This window comes from Carex rostrata, chromosome 33, assembly GCF_964058835.1.
Source record: "Carex rostrata chromosome 33, lpCarRost1.2, whole genome shotgun sequence".
Lineage (NCBI taxonomy): Eukaryota > Viridiplantae > Streptophyta > Magnoliopsida > Poales > Cyperaceae > Carex > Carex rostrata.
The window spans coordinates 3,748,017-3,770,447 of NC_135950.1; the positions used below are offsets into that span (position 1 = coordinate 3,748,017).

The 22,431-nt window shown below is 33.4% G+C and overlaps 2 protein-coding genes and 2 long non-coding RNA genes across 6 annotated transcripts in view; all 4 read left to right on the plus strand.

The window, feature by feature from the left end:
- The window catches only part of LOC144548599 (disease resistance protein RPP13-like), a 112,872-nt gene extending 109,338 nt beyond the window's left edge, over window positions 1–3,534 (plus strand). Inside the window, exons 4-5 of the mRNA XM_078297309.1 lie at window positions 824–1,603; window positions 2,060–3,534. Coding sequence (XP_078153435.1) covers window positions 824–1,603; window positions 2,060–3,353 — 2,074 coding nt within the window. The 3' untranslated portion in view covers window positions 3,354–3,534. The remainder of the gene's footprint in view (window positions 1–823; window positions 1,604–2,059) is intronic.
- A 6,756-nt stretch (window positions 3,535–10,290) lies between these two features.
- Window positions 10,291–11,410, plus strand: LOC144548619 (uncharacterized). Its single transcript, XR_013509401.1, has 3 exons — window positions 10,291–10,746; window positions 11,050–11,149; window positions 11,397–11,410. It is a non-coding gene; the product is annotated as an uncharacterized LOC144548619 (long non-coding RNA).
- Window positions 11,410–12,316, plus strand: LOC144548618 (uncharacterized). 2 transcript variants are annotated; one of them, XR_013509399.1, is made up of 3 exons: window positions 11,410–11,625; window positions 11,740–11,826; window positions 12,046–12,316. It is a non-coding gene; the product is annotated as an uncharacterized LOC144548618 (long non-coding RNA). The 2 variants fall into 2 exon arrangements; XR_013509400.1 differs by having other exon boundaries at window positions 11,746–11,826.
- A 3,827-nt stretch (window positions 12,317–16,143) lies between these two features.
- LOC144548600 (F-box/FBD/LRR-repeat protein At1g13570-like) lies at window positions 16,144–17,758 on the plus strand. 2 transcript variants are annotated; one of them, XM_078297310.1, is made up of 3 exons: window positions 16,144–16,963; window positions 17,074–17,226; window positions 17,336–17,758. In XM_078297310.1, the coding sequence occupies exons 1-3, from the start codon at window positions 16,160–16,162 to the stop codon at window positions 17,645–17,647; spliced, it is 1,269 nt and encodes a 422-aa protein (XP_078153436.1). In that variant the 5' UTR covers window positions 16,144–16,159; the 3' UTR covers window positions 17,648–17,758. The 2 variants fall into 2 exon arrangements, with proteins under 2 accessions (XP_078153436.1, XP_078153437.1); XM_078297311.1 differs by having other exon boundaries at window positions 17,074–17,211.
- Window positions 17,759–22,431: the final 4,673 nt, after the last annotated feature.

Sequence of the window (22,431 nt, forward strand, 5' to 3'; positions counted from 1 at the left end):
ACAATGAGAGTTGTCCGTCGCAAATAGTCACTTTTTTATCCTCGCAAAAAGTGTCTCATTCTTGTTGTGTAGCCATTAGTTATGCATTTATTATTCTGGTTGTACCATTTTCATTAAAGTAGACCATTGAGGGTTAAATTGTTTTTTTTTTTTTTAAAACCTTCGCAGAGGCTGCGAAGTCGTGAGGGGGAATCGAACTCTCGATCTTTGTGTACAACAACTCTAGGACATTTTCCTAGCCAATTGTGCTACCTCCCCTTTCTTGAGGATTAAATTGTATTGTTCTTGTTATAAGCCTTTATCAACCCAACCCAACCCAACCCGAACAGGTCATTGAGAGCATGCCGTGTTATGCTCCTTTCATATTGCATGCACGGTTATTGATATTGTGCAAATCTAAACGAATTTACATCTATTCAATATTTCACAAGGGAATCTTTAACAATTAGTGAATCCGGATCATTCTTTTTAACTTGAAACGAATCACAAAGCCCAATAATACCCTGCACTAGCCCAAATCTCAAAGCGGTGAGATGTAATCTAACCGTAAAGTAAGGCTGAATCGTGCGAATTGATATTGTGCAAATCTATTTGTATGGTGCCAACAGCTTTTGCAATTTTTGTTACCATAGCCCTTTATTAATTGTATGGCACCAACAGCTTTTGCAAATCTTTTGTAATTTTTGTAAAAAAAATTACAATTTTCTATTTACACATAAATTTAACCATCAAAACACACACAGATATTTTTTTTAATCTTTTTTTAGTCTATTATATTTACATTTTTGTTATACTAAAATCCAATAAATTTTTATTTTTACAGTGATGATATCAAGAGACAATTTGAACTTCGCATATGGGTAGCTATTTCTCAAAAGTTCGAATTAATTGACATTTTGAGAAAAATTGCGGAACAACTCAATCTTTGTATAGATCCGAGCAAACAACCAACAAAAGAATTTTTTCTTACCAAGCTTCATGAGTCTCTTAAAGAAAAAAAATACCTCATAGTCCTTGATGATGTTTGGACAGACAATCTATGGACTCAAATTGAAGAAGCACTCCGAGATGATAATAATGGAAGTAGAGTACTAATAACCACTAGGTCCTTTAATATTGCTAAAAAAGCTGATCCCACATGTGAACCGTACAAACCTGGGTTCTTAACGAAGGAGTTAAGCTTAGAGCTTTTGTTGAAAAAGGCTATTCCAAATCAAGATCCAAATAAATGTTGTTTTGATGATCTTTCTGATATCACATATCAATTTGTTCGTAAATGTGGTGCGCTTCCTCTCGCATTGGTAGTTTTAGGTGGCCTATTATCAACGAAGCCACGCAACTATGCCACTTGGAGTGCGGTGTTACAAACAATGAGTTGGCATATCGATGGAATGGAATGTAGTGAGATTATAGGCACTAGTTATGAGGATCTATCATTACCACTTAAATCATGTTTCATGTACTTTGCTGCATTTCCTGAGGATATTGAAATTGATGCCAAATCTTTAGTTCAAATGTGGATTGCAGAGAGTTTCATACCACAAGAAGATAACAGAACATTGGAACAAACTGCAGAAAGTTACTTGGAGGATCTTGTGCAGAGGTATAACTTCTTCATTAAATGTTTTACACATTTTAGTCTAATTAACGTGCTAATTAATATCTTGTACAAGTGTTGGTTGCGATTAAGTTATTTATTCATAAAAGCCTGTAGGCATATATTAAATGATTTGGATGCAACAAGATTCCAATATAATAAGCACTACAGGAAAAACAAAAAAGAAATGAGGAAAAAAAATGAAGTACAATGCAATCAGCACGTACGTACAAGTGTACAGAGTTTCCAATTTAATTGTTTTGTAGCTATATATTTTTCTTTATGAAATATTTACTGTCCCCAAAATTTATGAGTGTTAATATTATAATACATAATTAGTGTTTTTAACTTATTACCTTAAAATAATGTGAGCTCCATTAATAATTTAGTAATTATGTTTATGAACACTCCAAATCGGATGTTCTTGTGTGTTGAAAAACGAATTTTCTTATTGTATAACAGGAGCCTGGTTCAAGTAACATCTAGATCTCATGATGGTGATGGTTCTATCGCACGTTGTTGCATTCACGATCTCCTACGGGATCTTGCTATCCGAAAAGCCAAGGAGGACAACTTTCTTGTGGTGTATTCACATCCAAATTATGATCAACAAGGCATGAGTAGGGCGCGTCGTGTGGCAGTTCACCGTCCAGATAGTGACAAACTCGTGATGAGCCAAAACCTCCGCACTCTATTTTGCTTTCATAGAGACATGCCGGATTGTTCTAAGCATAAGTTGCTCAAAGTGGTAAGCACTAAATGTTATATAGATTTCAGAGATGCAGAAATAGATGTGGGAATGTTTGAGGGATTAAATCAGTTAAGATATTTGGATCTTGATAGGAATATAAGTCTCAAGTGCACTGCACGAGATGACGAGTATGGAAAAAGATACTTGGAGAAAGTGATAGGCACCATGAAGTGTTTACAGACCCTTAAGGTCAATCTAACTAGACCTGTGATGTTATCCCTCTTCATAGATAATTTTCCTGATTGCGCATGGAACATGAAGACACTGAGGCATGTTGCGACCGGCCATTTCAGTGCTCCAGAACTGCCACCATCAGTAGATTTACCAAATTTGCAAACACTTGCAACGGTTAGTACCAATGAATCATGGAAAACTGGGTTACCTCACCTACCCAATTTACGTACATTACATTTAAGGCACAAATCATGTTCATGGATTGTAGTTGTTGCTTTCCTTGGCACACTAAAAAACCTGATCTCTCTCATCCTAGAAGGTCCTTTCCCGGGAGACATATTTGATATGAGGGACTTCCCATTTTATCAGAATCTACAATCTCTAACTTTAATTGGGAAGACCTCTAATGAAATGGCCATTGATGTTATCATGTTACCTCCTCACCTCATTTATCTTAATATTAGTTTTTGCCAGTTCCAGCAAGATGTAATGCTGGTACTGGAGAATCTACACTGGCTCAAGTGTCTCGTACTAACTATGGTCAAGACAAGTAATCAAAAAATGAGATGTTCAACTAAAGGCTTCAACCAATTAGAAGAATTGTATCTTCAAGATATTACCATGCTAGAGGATTGGGAGATTGAGGAGGGGGCCATGCCCATTCTTAAAAAACTCTATATTGTTTATTGTAAAGAATTGTGTGTTCCTCAGGGGCTACGACACCTAACCAACCTTCGAGAATTGGAATGGGGTATGGACGATGAGGGTAAAGAAAATGAGGTCCGCAACTTATGCAAACATGTGCCTTCACTTAAATTGAACTATCGATAGAGTCATGCATGAACTCCGGTCAATGCATATTTCCTATTTGGCTTTGTTTTCTCTTAAATTTCTTGTATCCATGTGTGCTTTCCATTTTTAATTTAATTAATTACTGATGTTTTTATTTTATTTTTCTTTGAGATAAATTAAGAACATAGTTAAAGATAGTATGTTTTAGTTTTCCCACATATATATACATTGTACACTGGGCCAAATAAAATCATGCTGGGAGTATATGACTGTACTAAATTATGAAATATATGACTGACCAAAAAATAAAGTTAATATACAACGGCCGACGATAATTTTTATTTTTAAAAATAGTCAAATTCTCTTTCCAATTTGAAAATCCGAAATCCCACAATCCGATTTTTTATGTCCCATCAAATCAAATAGGGGGATATATCGACTATCTTCGAAGGCGGACCGAACAAGGAAGACCGAACACGCAACTTTTACGTACCTATTTAAATCCTAGCATAAACCGCGTTTCAAAACCAAATAAAACTGTTTATCAGGGACAATTTTTATTTTATTTTAAATATATATAATACTTCATAAATAATATTCTTAAATTGGAAGTCAATTTTATAAATACGTACGAAATAGAATAAGAACTGAATAAGATCAAAATCGAGGTAAATTTTAATTTGTTCAGTTGAATCGAAATAGAATATTAATCATAAAAATAAATATATTTTTGCTAATTTTTTCAATCTTATAAAAGATGAATTAAATTTTTTTGTTTAGTTCGGTTTAACATGTTTTGAACAGAACCAAGCAATATACATTATGTCGTAAATATATATATATATATATATATATATATATATATATATATATATATATATATATAGGACGTGGCTACGGTGCTACCGTTTGCTAAGAGGCCTCCGTGCTAATGCTCGGATTTCGAGTTTTCAAAATCTTAACGGTCGATCCGAACCGTTCATCTTGTTCTCCATATTAATATGTGCTTGGAGACCAAATTTTACATTTTTCTGAATTTTTTTACTATTTATTAAGCCACTTTGAAAACCCCTGATCCAACGGTGGCTTAACCCAACAGTAAAACCAGAAACTACCGTTGGATTAGGGTTTTCAAAGTGGCTTAATAAATAGTAAAAAAATTCAGAAAAATGTAAAATTTGGTCTCCAAGCACATATTAATATGGAGAACAAGATGAACGGTTCGGATCGACCGTTAGGATTTTGAAAACTCGAAATCCGAGCATTAGCACGGAGGCCTCTTAGCAAACGGTAGCATGCTAGCCAAAACCTATATATATATATATATATATATATAGAGTACGGCTAACGCGCTTCCTCTAGCATATGGGCCGAAATGCTTCCGGTAGAAATTTGAAATTGCAAAATCCAAAAAGTCGATCTGAACCGTTCATCTTCTTCTCCATATTAATATCTGCTTGGAGACCAAATTTTACATTTTTCTGAAATTTTTTACTATTTATTAAGCCACTTTGAAAATCGCTGATCCAACGGTGGCTTACCAAACAGTAAAAATCAGAAGCTACCGTTGGATCAGCGATATTCAAAATGGCTTAATAAATAGTAAAAAAATTTCAGAAAAATGTAAAATTTGGTCTCCAAGCAGATATTAATATGGAGAAGAAGATGAACGGTTCAGATCGACTTTTTGGATTTTGCAATTTCAAATTTCTACCGGAAGCATTTCGGCCCATATGCTAGAGGAAGCGCGTTAGCCGTACTCTATATATATATATATATATATATATATATATATATATATATATAGGACGTGGCTACGGTGCTACCGTTTGCTAAGAGGCCTCCGTGCTACGGCTCGGATTTCGAGTTTTCAAAATCCTAACGGTCAATCCGAACCGTTCATCTTGTTCTCCATATTAATATGTGCTTGGAGACCAAATTTTACATTTTTCTGAATTTTTTTACTATTTATTAAGCCACTTTGAAAACCCCTGATCCAACGGTGGCTTAACCCAACAGTAAAACCAGAAACTACCGTTGGATCAGGGGTTTTCAAAGTGGCTTAATAAATAGTAAAAAAATTCAGAAAAATGTAAAATTTGGTCTCCAAGCACATATTAATATGGAGAACAAGATGAACGGTTCGGATCGACCGTTAGGATTTTGAAAACTCGAAATCCGAGCCGTAGCACGGAGGCCTCTTAGCAAACGGTAGCATGCTAGCCAAAACCTATATATATATATATATATATATATGTTTGGTCCGGACAGGAGATGGGTTTAAAATTTTTGATTTGTTCGGTCTAACCGGTTTAAAATTTTCTAAACTTAGATCAACTATATATTAAATTAGTTTTAAAAAATAAACCAAAATGATCCATTTAACCAAAAAAATCAAACTGTTTAAACTGAATTCTTACAATTCGTTTTAAAACTGATTAAATCGGAGCCGATGAACACCCCTAGATGTAGAGGCAGAGCTAGCTGTTTCTAGGGGTGGGCAGTTGCCTACACTTGGAAATTGATTTTTTTTTGGATCGGGTATAGTGGTTTCAGCCTCTGCCTACCTCTAATTTATTTGTTGCCTCCCTCTGCAGCTCACAAAGCAGCCCACAAAGCAGCCTGATTTTTAGGATTATAAAGCAACCCAATTTAGGAATAGAAAGCCTTCCAATTACGCAGAGTGCAGTCCAATTTAGGGTCCCTATCAATAGAAGAGCCCACAACAAAGCAACCCTTCACTTTTTTTTTTCTAAGGAGAACCCTTCACTGATTCAAAAGAAAGAAGCAGAGTGCAGAGGCGATTGAAAGCGAAGCACAGAGGCGACACAAAGCGATTCAAAGCGAAGCAGAGGTGATTCACGGAGGCAATTCGATCCTAGCTCGCTGATTCACAGAGGCGATTCAACCCTGCACAGCGTGAAGAGAGGTATTTAGGTGATTTGAACCCTAACTCTATTTAATTTTTGTTTATAAATTGATAAAATCAGTAGCGACTAGCGAGTTGGATAAATTTTTGTTTATACCCTGAAATTCTGTTTAATTTTTGTTTATATCCTAAATTTCTGTTTAATTTTTGTTTAATTTCTGAACCCTAAATTTCTGTTTGATTTTGTAAAATTGAGCTGAACCCTAAATTTCCGTTTATACCCTAAATTTATGTCTATTAGAGTATCAAAGATGGACAAGCACTATAAGAGGATATCTAAATCTCCAATTGATTCACCTTCACAAGAATCACATGAGGTTGATATTGTTGAACAAGAATGTGTTTGCCCATGTGGATAATGAAAAAATTATGCAAAGATGTCAGAAGATGAATAGAGGATTGCTCGATTCAATGTCATTGGCTTGAAAATATCGTACTTATTGTTGGATTGTTGGAGTTATTAGATTAATAGATGAATTCTTGAATTGTTGAATTTTTTTGAAATTTTCATATTTCTTGGTGAATTGTTGGACTTATCAGATCATTATATAAATCATTAAATTTGTTGCAAAATTTTGTATCTATTGTTGAATTATTCTGTCCACTCTTGATTCAAATCCTGGCTACACCACTGCCTAGATGCATCTAAACTTATCTCCTTTCTTATTTTGAAAATGTGCAGTCGCTTTCCTGCTTGGTGGTGTTGGTATGAAGTCGCTCATCATCCAACGAAAGGAATATTGGAGTGTAAAAATCAATATTGCATGCTTTAAGGTATGAAGTCGCTCCTTTTTTGGTACGAAGTCGCTCATCATCCAACGAAAGGAATATTGGAGTGTAAAAATCAATATTGTAGTGTTGGTATGAAGTCGCTCCTTTTTTATTTTTATTATGGGCCGGATAACTATTAATTTAATGTGGAAGCGATAACTATTAATTTAATGTGGAAGCATCCTTTAAGGTACAATATTCATTTTGATGCACATTTAATATATATTTCTTTTATTATAAAATGTATAATTGGTGTATTGCAGTGTATAAGCAATCAACGCATAATGTGTTGGAAAATTATGGGGTACTATTGTGTTTATATGTTTTGGTGAAGTTTGAATAAGTATATGAAGGAGAAACACAAGATGCTCTTGAAAGGCTTGTTTTATTTCTTTTTGATTTGTTGGTTTCATCTCAAGTGCATGGCACCTCTATTTATACTACTCCTAAGAATATTCTAGACCTATTACATCTCATACAAAATATCTAGATATTTCTACTCCTATCCTTGTCCATTTTCTAGATATTTCTAATGAACACTCTAGACTTGGATATTTCTCTAACTTTCTAGAATACTGATCTCTTAGATATTTTTCAACAACATTCTAGATATTTCACAAAATACAAAAATAAGTTTATTAATTCAACACCCCCTTAAACTTAATTTCCCTTTCATCCTTCATGCCGAGTGAACTTCTCGAACAACCTGCTTGGCAACGACTTCGTAAAGATGTCAGCTACTTGGTCTTCACTCTTGGCATATTCAAGCTCTATGTTTCCTTCCTTCACGTGCTCTCGAATAAAATGAAATCGCACATCAATATGCTTAATTCTTTCATGGTGTACCAGATTCTTTGCTAGTTCGATTGCTGACTCGTCGTCCACAAAAATTTTAGTTGGACAATTTTGCCAAAAATTAATTTCTCCAAACAACCTCCTTAGCTAGATGGAATGTGTCATGCATGTCGCTGCTACTACATACTCTGCTTCACAAGTTGATAGCGTCACAATTGGTTGCTTCTTCGAGAGCCATGTAAATGTCGTATCGCCAATGTAAAATACAAAGCCTAAGGTGCTTTTTCTATCATCCACATCTCCCATCCAATCGTTGTCCGAATAATCAAAAATACAAAATTCATTAGTAGATGTGGAATAAAATAATCCAACAGATATCGTACCTCGGATGTAGCGGAGAATCCTTTTGATGGCCTTCCAATGCGTTGATTTCGGTTCTTCCATGTATCGGCTCACCAAACCGACTGCATATAGGATATCAGGCCTTGTGCATGTTAAGTAACGCAAGCTTCCAACCAAGCTCTTGTACACAGTTGCATCAATAACCTATACAAAAATATAAATAGAACAAAGATGAACACCACACTCCCACCAACCCTCCCTGTTCTTTATTTTATATTAACTTTAATTTTAATCTTACATCAAATTATGTGTGGCTATATAGCCGAATACAAGAAATGCATTAGGCATTAGCCCCTGCGCCTATCCTAGAAGGAAAGAATCATACACTTGCCTTTCTGCAACTCCGTTCTGTTGAGGAGTCCCAACACAAGAAGTTTCATGTATAATACCATTATTTTTGAAAAAAATTCACAAACAATTATTAACAAATTCACCATCATTATCACTTCTAAGGATCTTAATTTTTCTTCTATATTGTCTTTGGATTAAGTTTGAAAAATCTAGAAAACAATTAGCTACTTCATCTTTAGTTTTCAAACGATACAACCATGTCATTCTAGTACTATCATCAGAAAAAAGAACAAACCATCTACTAACAATAACCGAATTAATTGGGGATGGATCACACAGACCACGATATGGAGCACGATATGGACTGGCCCCGGCAAATACAGATGCAGAGGTCATTGGCTCCCACAGACCACGATATGAAGTGGAGATGGAGCACGACTTTGAGGCTGGTGGGAGTTCATCTCAGACTGCAGATGGCTTTGTCTCTGAATTATTTGGCGCACCGCCTCCTTCCACGTATCCTGCAAGCTGGGAGCAAGATCCATGGGAGCTGCGTACACAGCCCGCCAATGCAGAGTCAGCTGCTGGATTTGATCCATGGGCAGCCAAGACAGGTACGCAGCACATGTATACATGGGACGAGGATGAGGATATGGGAGACGATGAGGAGGATTTGGGAGATGAGGCGTTACGGGATGTGAGTCCGCAGAGGCGCGTGCAGCCGCACAGGCATGGCAAGGGCATAGCGGCTCCTAGGTTGTCTCTATCCGGAAGGAGACGAAGATGATGATTGTAGAGTTTTTGTTTATTGTGATATATTTCTGACTGTAGTATTTTGACTATGGGACTGTTGTATTATATTGGCGCGCATTATGTTGACATTACGTTTTTTTATTTTATGTTCATGTTGGTATTATGTTGTTTGCACTTTACATTTCTTTATTATAACACAGTTTAATAATACAATTAAAGTTCAACAATATAATTAAAAGTTTAACAGTACAATTCAAGTAATTACATTCAAACTAAGAAATTACATTCAAGTAATTACAATTTCTTTATTATTTGCGGCCCACACTCCCAGCAGACCGCCTATAATTACATTCAAACTAAGAATTATGTTATGAACTTTAATTGCGCTTTTGATTGTACTGTTGAACTTTTTTTTGTTGAACTATGTTAAACTATTTTTAGAACTATATATGTATATGTGTATATGTGTATATGTGTATGTGTACGTGTATGTATATGTATATGTGTATGTGTATGTGTATATGTGTATATGTGTATATTATACATATAGTTCACCAAAAAAATAAAAATAAAAAAAATCAAAGTTATAAAAATTTACGACATCACTCTGTAAATATATCAAATATTTTATTTTTTGGCATACACATACACATATACATAATATATAATATTTTATTTTTTGACATATACATACACATATACAACAACCCTAAACTTTTTTTCACAAAATTATTCAAATCAAAATACTAAGATTTCTAAAAAAAAAAAAACCATGAGGCGACCGGGGGGCTGGCGCCTCACTAGCCTTATGGGGCGCCCCATGGGGAATTTTGGGCCGCCCTGGGCCCAGGCGGTCAGGGCATGTTTAAAAAAAAATTGGGGACAGGGGCATTTTTAAAATTTTGAATTTTTTTAGGAATATTAATAAAAATGGCCGCATATTATCTGCAAAAAAATTTCGCTGATCCGTAATTTTTTTGCTTCCAGCGAAATTGCTTCCCATCCCCTCCCCGACTTCTTCCCAATGAAAAAAAAAAGAAACCTGCGATCAGCCGGTGTCTCGCCTCTACCCTAAATCGTGGTCGGAAGAAGCCCCTGCGCCAACATCCTGCACCTTCCTCTCCCTGCCGCACTCGGTTGAGCGAGTTCAAATCCGATAGCGACGGGCCAGTCTTAGAGGCCGTGCCGCCTCTGTTCCTCAAGCAAACCCTAGGTCAAGGATCAGGACGCGCCAGCCGAGGAGATCCAAAAAAGAAAAAAGAAACACTAAGACAACATGACCTGGTACACTTTCCCTCAAAAATTTAATGGAGTCGTGCATCTAAAGCATTGTTGATAATTTTAGGTGAATTTGAGCATTGCAATAATTCCAATGTCACACCAATTTGGGTGGAATTCGACCACAGCAGGATTGGTGCAATTCTCTTTCTTCTGGGGCTATGCTCTCAGCCAATTACCCGGTGGTTGGCTTGCCAAATTATTTGGGGGAAGGTCTGTTTTTGTTGAAGATCAAATAATCAATTAGTGTTAATAACCATATATAACAAATCATGTGTGTACATTCTCTACCTTTTCTTTTACAGTATCCTACACAACTACCAGTTTCCATTGAACATAAACTGTACAGTTTTATTACACATAGCTTCATCATTCTCTCCTCCAACATGCCTAAACTACCCCTAATTGGTCATTATCGTAAGTGCACCAAGGTGTTTCATGAACTTTATTTCAAAATCTCTAACAAGTTGATCTTCATATGCTTCAAAAACTGCACATTTTTGTTCAAATTTACAGAAAAATGCTGGAAGTAGGCGTGGTAGTATGGTCATTGACTACTGCCGTTGTGCCAGTGGTCGCAGGGTTTATGCCTGCACTTTTTTTGTCAAGAGTTCTAGTAATCTTTTCTTTCACCTTTTGCTTGTGTGTTTCCGCAAGACATACCAAAAAACCAGAAGAAAATTTGGGAAACTAATTAACTGAGATCAACAATTACCCAAACCAGCAGTAGATATTACATTATTGGTAAATTACAAAGTATGTACTCCTGCTTATGTAATGAAAGAGAATTTCCATAGTTTCGGAGTCTTGATTTCTTCTTTTTTGTCTGTTTGATCTATTTATTTATGCATTTATATATTCAGGTAGGTATAGGAGACCATGAAGGACAGACCCTGAAGGACCCTGAAGGACCTCCTCGAAACTTTTCTTTTTCTTCATTCTTTTATCACGAATATTGGTTCGATTTGTTCATCTTTTTTTTTAAACCACTCCATTTTATTTTTTATTTATACATAGGTCTATTCCATTGGAAGAGCGCTCCAGGGCTGTTGCAATAGTGCTTGGTGGACTCAGTATTGGAAGTATTTTGGGGTACTTTTTTAATTATTATTACTTTTTTAATTTTAATTAATTTTACTTAATCTAATATCTTATTTGAATACCAGGAATTTGATATGAATTTTGTCCATATTGTTATGATTGTAGATGTAGACTATTGTTAGCTCCCTTAATTATTCAGAATTTCGGTTGTGAATCAGTCTTCTTTGCATTTGGGCTTATAGGTATTATCTGGTAAGTAAAGATTAACTTCAAGTCTTTACTATAGAGAATGGTTATATCTTTTTTTTAACATATAACAGAGAACTTTATTTTTATATTAACTTTTTCTCTGAACCCACAAAAAAGGAGGTAAAATCTATTCACAAAAAAGGGGTGATAAGAAGGGAAGGGTGACTTTTGATTTGTTTTCTTAAATTGAGTATCTCATCCCCTGTGCGAATATAAATATAGGTGCTTGATATTTGAGCTTGTAAAGGAAGGCCAATCAATGGTTAGTTAATATAGAAGAGCTATTTAGTAAGTCACAATCCTGATGGTCTTTTCTTATAACATTGTAAAATCACATTATTGCATAAAATTCACTATTTTTTCTTTTATTTTTTCACTTTGTGAGCAGAAATAAATGGTGATGTGTCCTTGGAAGAATCTTCGGATACATTTCTAAAAGAAATGGGCAATTCGCTAAAGGTTGTCTACATCTTAAATATATAGTTCAGTAAACCAAGTTAATTGTTCAATGAAGTCCGAATTTAATAATTGTGCCAAATTAAGCCTTAATTTTCTCTAAATCTTTAATTAAGCTCCAAGTATGCCAATAGAACATAACAACTTAATAATGTTTATTATTTAGTTGACCGTTAGGTTTAAATGCTTGATACATGAGGTTTATACGCTATATTCTTGAGATTTGAAGTGTTATTGTTTGAGGTTTAAAGGTTAGATTCTGCTATATGTTGCATTTTTTTGTCCTTATAAGGCCAGTCATATGTATGGAATATCTACCTAGCCATATGTCAAGTAAGTCCCAAAACCAATCTTTAGATGTACCTAAACACTGCACCAAGCAACAAGACTAGGCAAATCAAGTCATGTACCAACTGGTACACCAAATACTTAGTTTGCTATTTGTTAAATGTGATGCATACAGAATCTGGAGCTGTTGGTGAGATCCAGTGACTTGGAGAGAGTGTTTTCACAGTATGGATCGGTGCTGTCATGCAAGGTTGTATATGACGAGTACAATGGAAAGAGTAGGCAATTTGGGTTTGTGCAAATGTGCTCTGACAAGACGGCCCAGTTAGCTATCTCCGTTCTCCATGGCAGCAACTCCACTGGTCTCAGCAAGTCCCTGTCAGTATACTATATATTAATTTTTTCTCAGTCTTAGTTAATTATTCAGTGAGTTATTGTTTCATAATGTAATGTAACCTAACAGGTACGTTGCGAAGTTTGGGAAGAAAGGCCATGAAAAGAAGAACCTTTACGTAAAGAACCTGGAGGAAAGCATAACAAGTGAGGTTTTGAAGAATAATTCTCAAAGTTTGGCGAGGTGGTGAGTGCAGTTGTCATGCGATATCTACTGTTATTCTCTAATTTCTTGTGAAAGCATTGGGTGCCGAAAGGCTATACAAAGTCATTTTTCTAAGTTATATTAATGTTTCCTTTTGAAACATACATGATAATTGCTTTATATTCTGGATATCTGTCTTTATTCTTTATGAGTAATGTTCTCTCTTTCGCATGCATGGGAGTAGGGGTGATGTTTTTGGGCCTTATAGGCATGCACATGAATTGCTCTTTCTTATACCAACTCAAATTTTTTGGCATGATATTAGATTAGATTCGAATCGAGTTATTATTTGAAATCATTGGCACTTAAAAATACAAAATCATCACATCATCAAATTATTATTAGAGATTACGGTTCAATGTAATTAAAAATTCAAAATCATACAAATTCTCTTCAGAGATCATGTTTCTCAATTTTTAATAAATTATTATTTTTAATGGAATGTTTTTTTTAATAAAAATGTTTTTTTTTTCTTATAATATGTCCCGTTGCATCGCACGGGCACGATACTAGTATAGTTTTAAACCCTCAAGAATGTTTTTTTTTCTTCTTTTTTGTGAATATTTCAATGTTCTCTTCTTTTTTTTGGATAAATATATATATATACACAAATTTTTATTGAAACTTGTTTTAGTTAAACCTTCAATTTTACTTTGCAGTTTGTAATTAATTGGCTCATGCACATACATACATTTATAAACTTCCATAATTTATACAACATTTAATGAATCTTTTTAATCGTATAATTATATATACAACTTCCCATGGAAAATCTGTTTGAGAGTCTTGACCGTTAAGACTCAAGTCATGGGGTGCTATTGAAAGTTAATTAGATGATAACAGCATCATGTCATAATTTTCAGTAATAACAAAATTAACAGGATTGGTAATTGTCATTAACCAAAAAGATATGTACAATAGTTGCGTGTTCAAAATAATTTGAAGAATTGAGAACCAAACATATATATATGTATAGTTGACTGAGATAATTAATGTTGTCGGTGTGATAAATTATAAATAAACTATAATTTATGAAAAGAGAAGAAAAGGTCATTTCAAATAATTTGTTGATAAATTCACTACAACTAATTAAAACAATTATAAATAAATCGATGTACAAAAGAATAGATATACTGTATAATTGTTTAAAGAAAAAATATTAAATGGATTTCCTTAATCTTTGCAGGGATGACAACTTAACTTGGATCTGATTATGCCCATCGACTCATCCAGCGTAACGTTTCATTAATTGGGCCAGATCAGGCCCATGTACAACCTCAAGTCCTATCAATTGTCATTAGCACCATTCTAATTGAAGTATGTATGTATATTTATTTTACTTGCATTTTACTTAATTATTGATTAGTAATTATTTTGATATTGTCATGCATTTATATGGATTTAAACATAGTACGTGGTTGTGCAAATAATCATCGTCCATTGTACGATTAATCTAGACATGATTTTTTATTTGATTTTAGTATTGAATTTTATTTTAAAAAATATATGATTTTAGAACTAGATAATAATATGGCACAAGAGTAGAACTAGGGTGTTCCTAAGTTCACCAACTCTCTTTGTAAACTCAACTCTAAAATTTATTGGATTGACTTTAAATGACGAATCCGAACCGTTGAAACTCATCTATCTTACGAGTGATACATCTACATGCAGAAAAAAAATTAAAATTAATTTTGTATAGAGTCAAATAGTTAAAAGAACGTTCAAAAAATAAATACATTAAAATTAATTTATAAACCTTTTAATTTTGACCACTTAACTTTATACTAAATTAATTTGAAAATTTAATTTTTTTTGTATGTAGACACATCACTCGTAAGGTAGACGAGTTTCAACTGTTTGAATTTATCATTTGAAATTAATCCACTAAATTTTAAAATTGAGTTTACAAAAAAAAAAAAAAAATTGAGAACTTAAACGCCCTAGTTCTATTCATGGGACAATATAGCGAAGGATTGGGCTGGATTTGAACTTTAGGTCCAATTACATTGGTTTATAAAATCACGGATCTGATGTAGGTTTCATACAATTTAGATAAATGACAAAATATTTATGAAGCATTTGCCTTTTTTTATTCGTCCATCAAACTATTAAAAAATTGACCATTATCTAATAACTGTTTTATTTTTATTATAATGATCAATTAATTTGAAAAAGGCAAAGACTTCTATGGACATAAGGATCTATTTGTAAAATGAACATATTTTTATTTTTAAAGTTCAAACAGTCGATCCGAACCGTTCATCTTGTTCTCCATATTAATATGTGCTTGGAGACCATATTTTACATTTTTCTGAATTTTTTTACTATTTATTAAGATGGGTACAAAATTCAATGGTCTGAATTTGATATTTTTTGTACCCATCTTAATAAATAGTAAAATAATTCAGAAAAATGTAAAATTTGGTCTCCAAGCACATATTAATATGGAGAACAAGATGAATAGTTCGGATCGACTGTTTGAACTTTGAAAATAAAAATATGTTCATTTTACAAATAGATCCTTATGTCCATAGAAGCATCACTCGAGATTCTCTCTTATTTAATAGATCCAGAGAACACATTTCGTTTGAGAGTTAAATTAATTTTAGGTATCCCCAATCAATATATAGCAGATGCAAGTATGCAACTCCTAAAAGTTTCAAGCACAACTCTTATATCATAGGGTCCTATGTGTTTTAAGGACCCTGTTGAAAGCATTTCAAAAAATAGTACACTAATGTTAAAGGAATTAATTTTCCTAAAAGTTCCACCCATTTCTGGTTACTACGTGACCTCTCTAGTATGGTTTGAATTTTCTTCCAATCATAATTGTTTTGGTGATCCAATAAAGTGATAAATTATTTGTTGCTTTACTGAGCTAGCTAGATAACAACTCATTCCACATCATTTCAATCATATGCTTGTGCTATTTTTTAATAATTGCTAAAGAATTTATCAATAACTTTGTCCAGGTCTAAAAGACAATACACAATGGATATTTTTCAGCCCCAAAAGCGTAGTGTTGATCTCAATTTAGAACGAGATTATATCAGCAACATGCCCCCAAATGTCAAAGAGGAAGTTTTTATAAAACTTCCTATTAAAGAGGCGGTTAGGACAAGCATTCTATCAACCAAATGGAAATATGCATGGATGTCAATTCCAAATTTGGTGTTCACAGAAGATTGTGCACAGTCAGAGCTAATTAGGTTGGTTGACCAAGTATTATTAGTGCATCACGGTCCAATTCTACAATTTAAAATCATCAGTAAACATGCGTGTAATGAGGCAATTGGTCGATGGATGCTTATCTTGTCCAGAAATGGAATCAAGAATCTTCATATAAAACTGGGGCCATCTTCTAATAACAGATGCATGATTTCTTCCAGCTTCTTCTCTTGTCTTGCATTGGAACAAGTGCATATAGTTTGCGGCAACATATATGTTCCTCCATCTTTCCTAGGCTTCAAGTTTCTTCGCACCCTAAGGCTGTTCGATCAATTCGATGTAGCCGGGATTGTTATAGCAAAACTCATTTCAAGTTGTCCTTTACTTGAGATATTGGAGCTATCTGACATATGTATCACGGATGATCCTTTCGACATCCATGCACCGAACCTCAGATGGTTGAGTATCACAGGGGATTTTGTGGGTCTCTGTTTGGAAACCCCCAAATTGCTTTTTGCAAAGATTTATCGCAGTGGTTTATTTCATGATGTATGTGAGTCTGTCAAGAAAGTACTTGGCACCCTTTCTGTGATTGAAGAACTTCAACTAAGCTCCTATTTTCTTGCGGTGAGAGATCCATACTCGAGAAAAATTCCCATGAATTACCTTTTTTAGGTTCTCTATAGCTTGTATTATACTTACATGCTAATGATAATCTATTATTTGACTTGTTTTAGCTTTTCGACGAGGACGAGGAGTGTAAACCAAAAGTACCTTTCTATCAATTGACAGAATTTCATATCGACTTTGATTATATATACACGACAGAGGTTGCAACTGCTTTTTGTTTGTTTAAAAGTGCCCCCAACTTAAAGGTGCTATCTTTAAAGGTACGTCCTACAAACTTATCCCTAATTGGCTCTCTGCTACTATCTTGTTTTCTACAATTAATTTTATCTTATTTGATCACATCTTCCCCTTGTATTTATCTTTTTCCAGCTTCCAAATGAGGATGAGGTGGAGGATGATGCTTCATCACTTGCTCAATTATTTTGGGAGTTGAAAGGAGTAGAATCTAACATTTTTAGCTGCCTTCAAATTGTGAAGATAACTTATTCTATTGAATATCCTGAGACAATTCTAAAGTTTGCAAAATTCCTTCTGCACACTGCACCTGTGTTAGAGAAGCTAGTTTTGAGAGAAATGAAATTTAGAAAAGAAACAAGGTCATTCTTGAAGAAGCTGGCGAGTTTTCCAAGGGTATCGAAGATTGTTGAAATTGTCTTTGTTGAGCGAATTCCTATGATGTAATAGAAAAGCTGAAATTGGTCTTTTGTTTAGTTCAGGAAATACATCAACAATATCTCAAACAGTCTGACTTTATTCTCTATAACTTTTGTTAGCAATCCAGTGGTATTGACATTTGTTTTGTTGAAGTTATGTTCCTTCTCGTTGATTTCTATGCCTGTAAAAGCAAATTCTCTGTTATTAATTTAAGAAGCATAATACAAATATTAAGGAGCTAAACTTAAACATATATGGTCCACTTAAATCTAGTCATGTAACCTGATTCTCTCCCTCAATTTATGCAATGAAAGAGATTACCATTCATTCAGAGCGCTTGAATTCTCATCTCTCTTTTAAAAAAGACTTGTAGAGCTTATATATTGCCACACAATCCTATCATTCCATTATGCATTGTAACTTGTTACTTAAAAAAAACAGCCAAGATTGGGCTGGACTTGAACAAAATAGCCAACAGTACTGAAACGGGCCGACCAGGTTTGAACAAAATAGCCTATTAAGATTGGGCTGGAAATAAAAATTTAAGTCCAATGACATGTTTCAACATAACTGACTCGATTTATAGAACCACATCCCATCCCAACAAACAATCAATCCTAAATGCGGTTCTTACGTCCACACATAAAGTTAGCCTATTAAGAGTGTCCCAACAAAGAAGGGAAAATTTCAATTATTTATGTATTACTATAAGTTTTTTATTTGATTTGTTAAATTTCAATTTGATTCTTAAGTGCGCGTGTAAGTTAAGAATCCATGCGTCGGAACTATGACCTAGAAATCATGATTTAGAGATAGTGTTACAGGTTTTTGGTGCTAAAGCTTTTCATTCGAGATCAAGGAGGACGGCATTGGATTTCTTTTGATTTTTCATCAAAGAAACTTGAACTATAAATATTAATTAAAAATATAAGTTTCAGATTGTAACTATAAATATTCCTCGAGTGAGTCTATGGTACTATGCATATTACAATTTGGCACCGTGCTACGGCTCTATATTTGAGTTTTCAAATCCTAACGGTCGATCCGAACCGTTCATCTTGTTCTCCATATTAATATGTGTTTGGAGACCAAATTTTACATTTTTTGAAATACTTTTACTATTTTTTTAGATTTATTGAAAATCACTGTTTTTGGATGGTCAAGAATTATCAAGTGATTTTTTAAATATCTAAAAAAATAGTAAAAAAATTTCAAAAAATGTAAAATTTGGTCTCCAAACACATATTAATATGGAGAACAAGATATACGGTTCGGATCAACCGTTAGGATTTGAAAACTCGAATATAAAGCCGTAGCACAGTAACAACCCGTGATATGCATAGTACCATAGACTCACTCAAAATCCTCACCGGTCACCTCAAACATAAAATGATAATAATTTTAAATTATATGATTTGGAAATCTTGTTGGTGAATACTTTTCAAAAGTGGTTGATCAATTGACATCCATTAAATCTATACAGATGTAGCCTGGATCTTCTGTTACACACTCATGTTTGCTTGTGAGGCGCTTGTTTCTTATAACATGCATTAAATGCGCTTTGGGTTGTGCATTGTCTACATTTCTATTCTGAATTTAAATATACTCATTTTTTACTGTTTCTCCGGTATAAATGGATCGTGCACATGTATTAGCCTTCAAATTGGACTTAGGATTATTCGTCACTCCACTTTCAAGGTCCAAATCATGGATGTCGTCATTGCATGCGTGATCCGGCTCAAAGAAATTTTACAAGTTAGTTGCTATCTCAATATCTCCGTTCTTATATTATACACATAGTTGTCATGATCCGCCAACAACAGAGATTAAAAGATGAATTTTCGAATTGAATATCAACCTTCCAATCATATAATTTGTCTTCTTTTAATTAAATACATAAATTTTATATGTAGAAGTCTAAATTTAGTTAAAAATATACTCGCCACATAGACTGCTACATGATTTATCACATTAAATTTGAATAAATCCATAGCGATCCGTTTCCTTATTTCTCTTTGCAACTATATTCAATTCTTATAATTAAATAATTTTCTTATTTCTCTAAGCGACCCGTTTTCTTATTTTTTTTCTTACAACTATCTTCAATTCTTGCAATTAAATTATTTACTTATTTCTCCATTTCTTTCGTTTCATTTCTCCTTTTCCTTTATAATTTCGACAATGAAAATGAAAACAATCACATCTTTCTAGATATTTTTTATGGCTATTATATCTTTGTGAATAGATGAATAACAGATCTTATATATGCTGATGGAAACAATCATGTCTTTCTGAATTGGAGAGAATTCAAAAAAAAAAAAATCATGTACTATATTTGATCACTTTTTTTCATCTGCTGTTCTTTCTTTTATTGTTATTTATTGTTTGAATTTTTTTTTCATTTGTCTTTTATTTTCATTTAAATATATTTTTTAATTTTGTGTGAATGTCAAACAAAAAAGTCTCTTAGTATTATATTCAATCTTATAATATATTCTCGTTGCAATGCATGTTCACGATACTAGTATATATATATATAGGAGGGGTTGGCTAATATCAAATCGATTGTTTCTGAGGTTCTGTGCAACTAAGTCATTTTCTAATTTTGAAAGTAAAAAAAAGTTGATTCAACCCGTTAGCTATGATCTCTATATTAAAATGTACTTGTAGACCAAATTTTATATTTTTTTGAATTTATTTACTATTTATTAAGCCACTTTGAAAATCGCTGATCCAAACCAGACTGGACCACTGGATCAGCAATTTTCAATATGGCTTAATAAATAGTAAAAAAAAATCAAAAAAATGTAAAATTTGGTCACCAAGCACATTTTAATATAGAGATCACATCTAACAGTTTGGATGGACTTTTTGAACTTTGAAAATTGAAAAATGACTTAGTTGCACGGGATCTCAGAAATAATCGATTTGATATTAGCCAACCTATATATATATATAAACATGCTAATATGTTTTCGGTAGCATATGGGTCGAAATACACACGATCCAAATTTGAAATTTCAAAAGTCAAAAAGTCGATATGAACCGTTCATCTTGTTCTCCATATTAATATGTGCTTGGAGACCAAATTTTACATTTTTCTTAATTTTTTTACTATTTATTAAGTCACTTTGAAAATTGTTGATCCAACGGTGGCTTAACAAAACAGTAAAACCGTTGGATCAATGATTTTCAAAGTGGCTTAATAAATAGTAAAAAAATTCAGAAAAATGTAAAATTTGGTCTCCAAGCACATATTAATATGGAGAACAAGATGAATGGTTCAGATCGATTTTTTGGATTTTAAAATTTCAAATTTTAACCGTGTATTTCGGTCCATATGCTACCGAAAGCACATTAGCCCATCTCTCTCTCTCTATATATATATGTATATATATATATACTAGTATCATACCATATATATACATATAGAGAGAGAGAGAGATGGGCTATGATACATTACAATGTATAGCCTTCTTTGTACATTGGACTATAAATCACGTAATTCAAAGTCCAAATAATCGATCCAAACCGTTCATCTTGTTGTCCATATTAATATGTGTTTGGAGACCAAATTTTACATTTTTTGAAATTTTTTGTACTATTTTTTTAGATTTATTGAAAATCTTTGTTCTTTTATGGTCCAGATTTTGTCTGAAAACAGCGATTTTCAATCAATCTAAAAAAATAGTAAAAATTTTTCAAAAAATGTAAAATTTGGTCTCCAAACACATATTAATATGGACAACAAGATGAACAGTTTGGATCGATTATTTGGACTTTGAATTACGTGATTTATAGTCCAATGTACAAAGAAGGCTATACATTGCAATGTACCATAGCCCATCTCTCTCTCTCTCTCTCTCTCTCTCTATATATATATATATATATATATATATATATATATGAGGAGGGTTCAAATGCACCCAAATTTTTGTGCACCCAAATGCATCCTATTTTTTAAATCATTTTTCTCTGTTTTTAAAGTCCGAATAGTCAATCCGAACCGTTAGATGCGATCTATATATTAAGATGTGCTTGGAGACCAAATTTTACATTTTTTGGAATTTTTTTACTATTTATTAAGCCACTTTGAAAATTCCTGATTTTACATTTTCTGGACCATTGGATCAGCGATTTTCAAAGTGGCTTAATAAATAGTAAAAAAATTCCAAAAAATGTAAAATTTGGTCTCCAAGCACATCTTAATATATAGATCGCATCTAACGGTTCGGATTGACTATTCAGACTTTGAAAACAGAGAAAAATGATAGGGTGCATTTGGGTACACAAAAATTTGGGTGCATTTGAACCCTCCTCTATATATATATATATGAAAATGCTAATATGCTATGCGTAACATAGAGGACCTCCGTGCAATGGCTCAATATTTGAGTTTTTAAAATCCTAACGGTCGATCCGAACCGTTCAACATGATCTCCATATGAATATGTACTTGATTACCAAATTTTACATTTTTTAGATTTTTTTTACTATTTTTTTTAGATAGGTTGAAAATCACTTGATCTGAAAATTCTGCACCATTTAGATTAAGTAATTTTTTACATATCTAAAAAAATAGTAAAAAAATTTCTAAAAAAATGTAAAATTTGGTTTGCAAGTACATATTCATATGGAGAACATGTTGAAAGGTTCAGATCGATCATTAGGATCTTGAAAATACAAATATTTAGCCGTTGCACGGAGGCCCTCTATGCTACGCGTAGCACCGTAGCCAACTCTATATATCTATCTATCTATCTATATATATATATATGAGGAGGGTTCAAATGCCTCCATTTTTGGTGCCT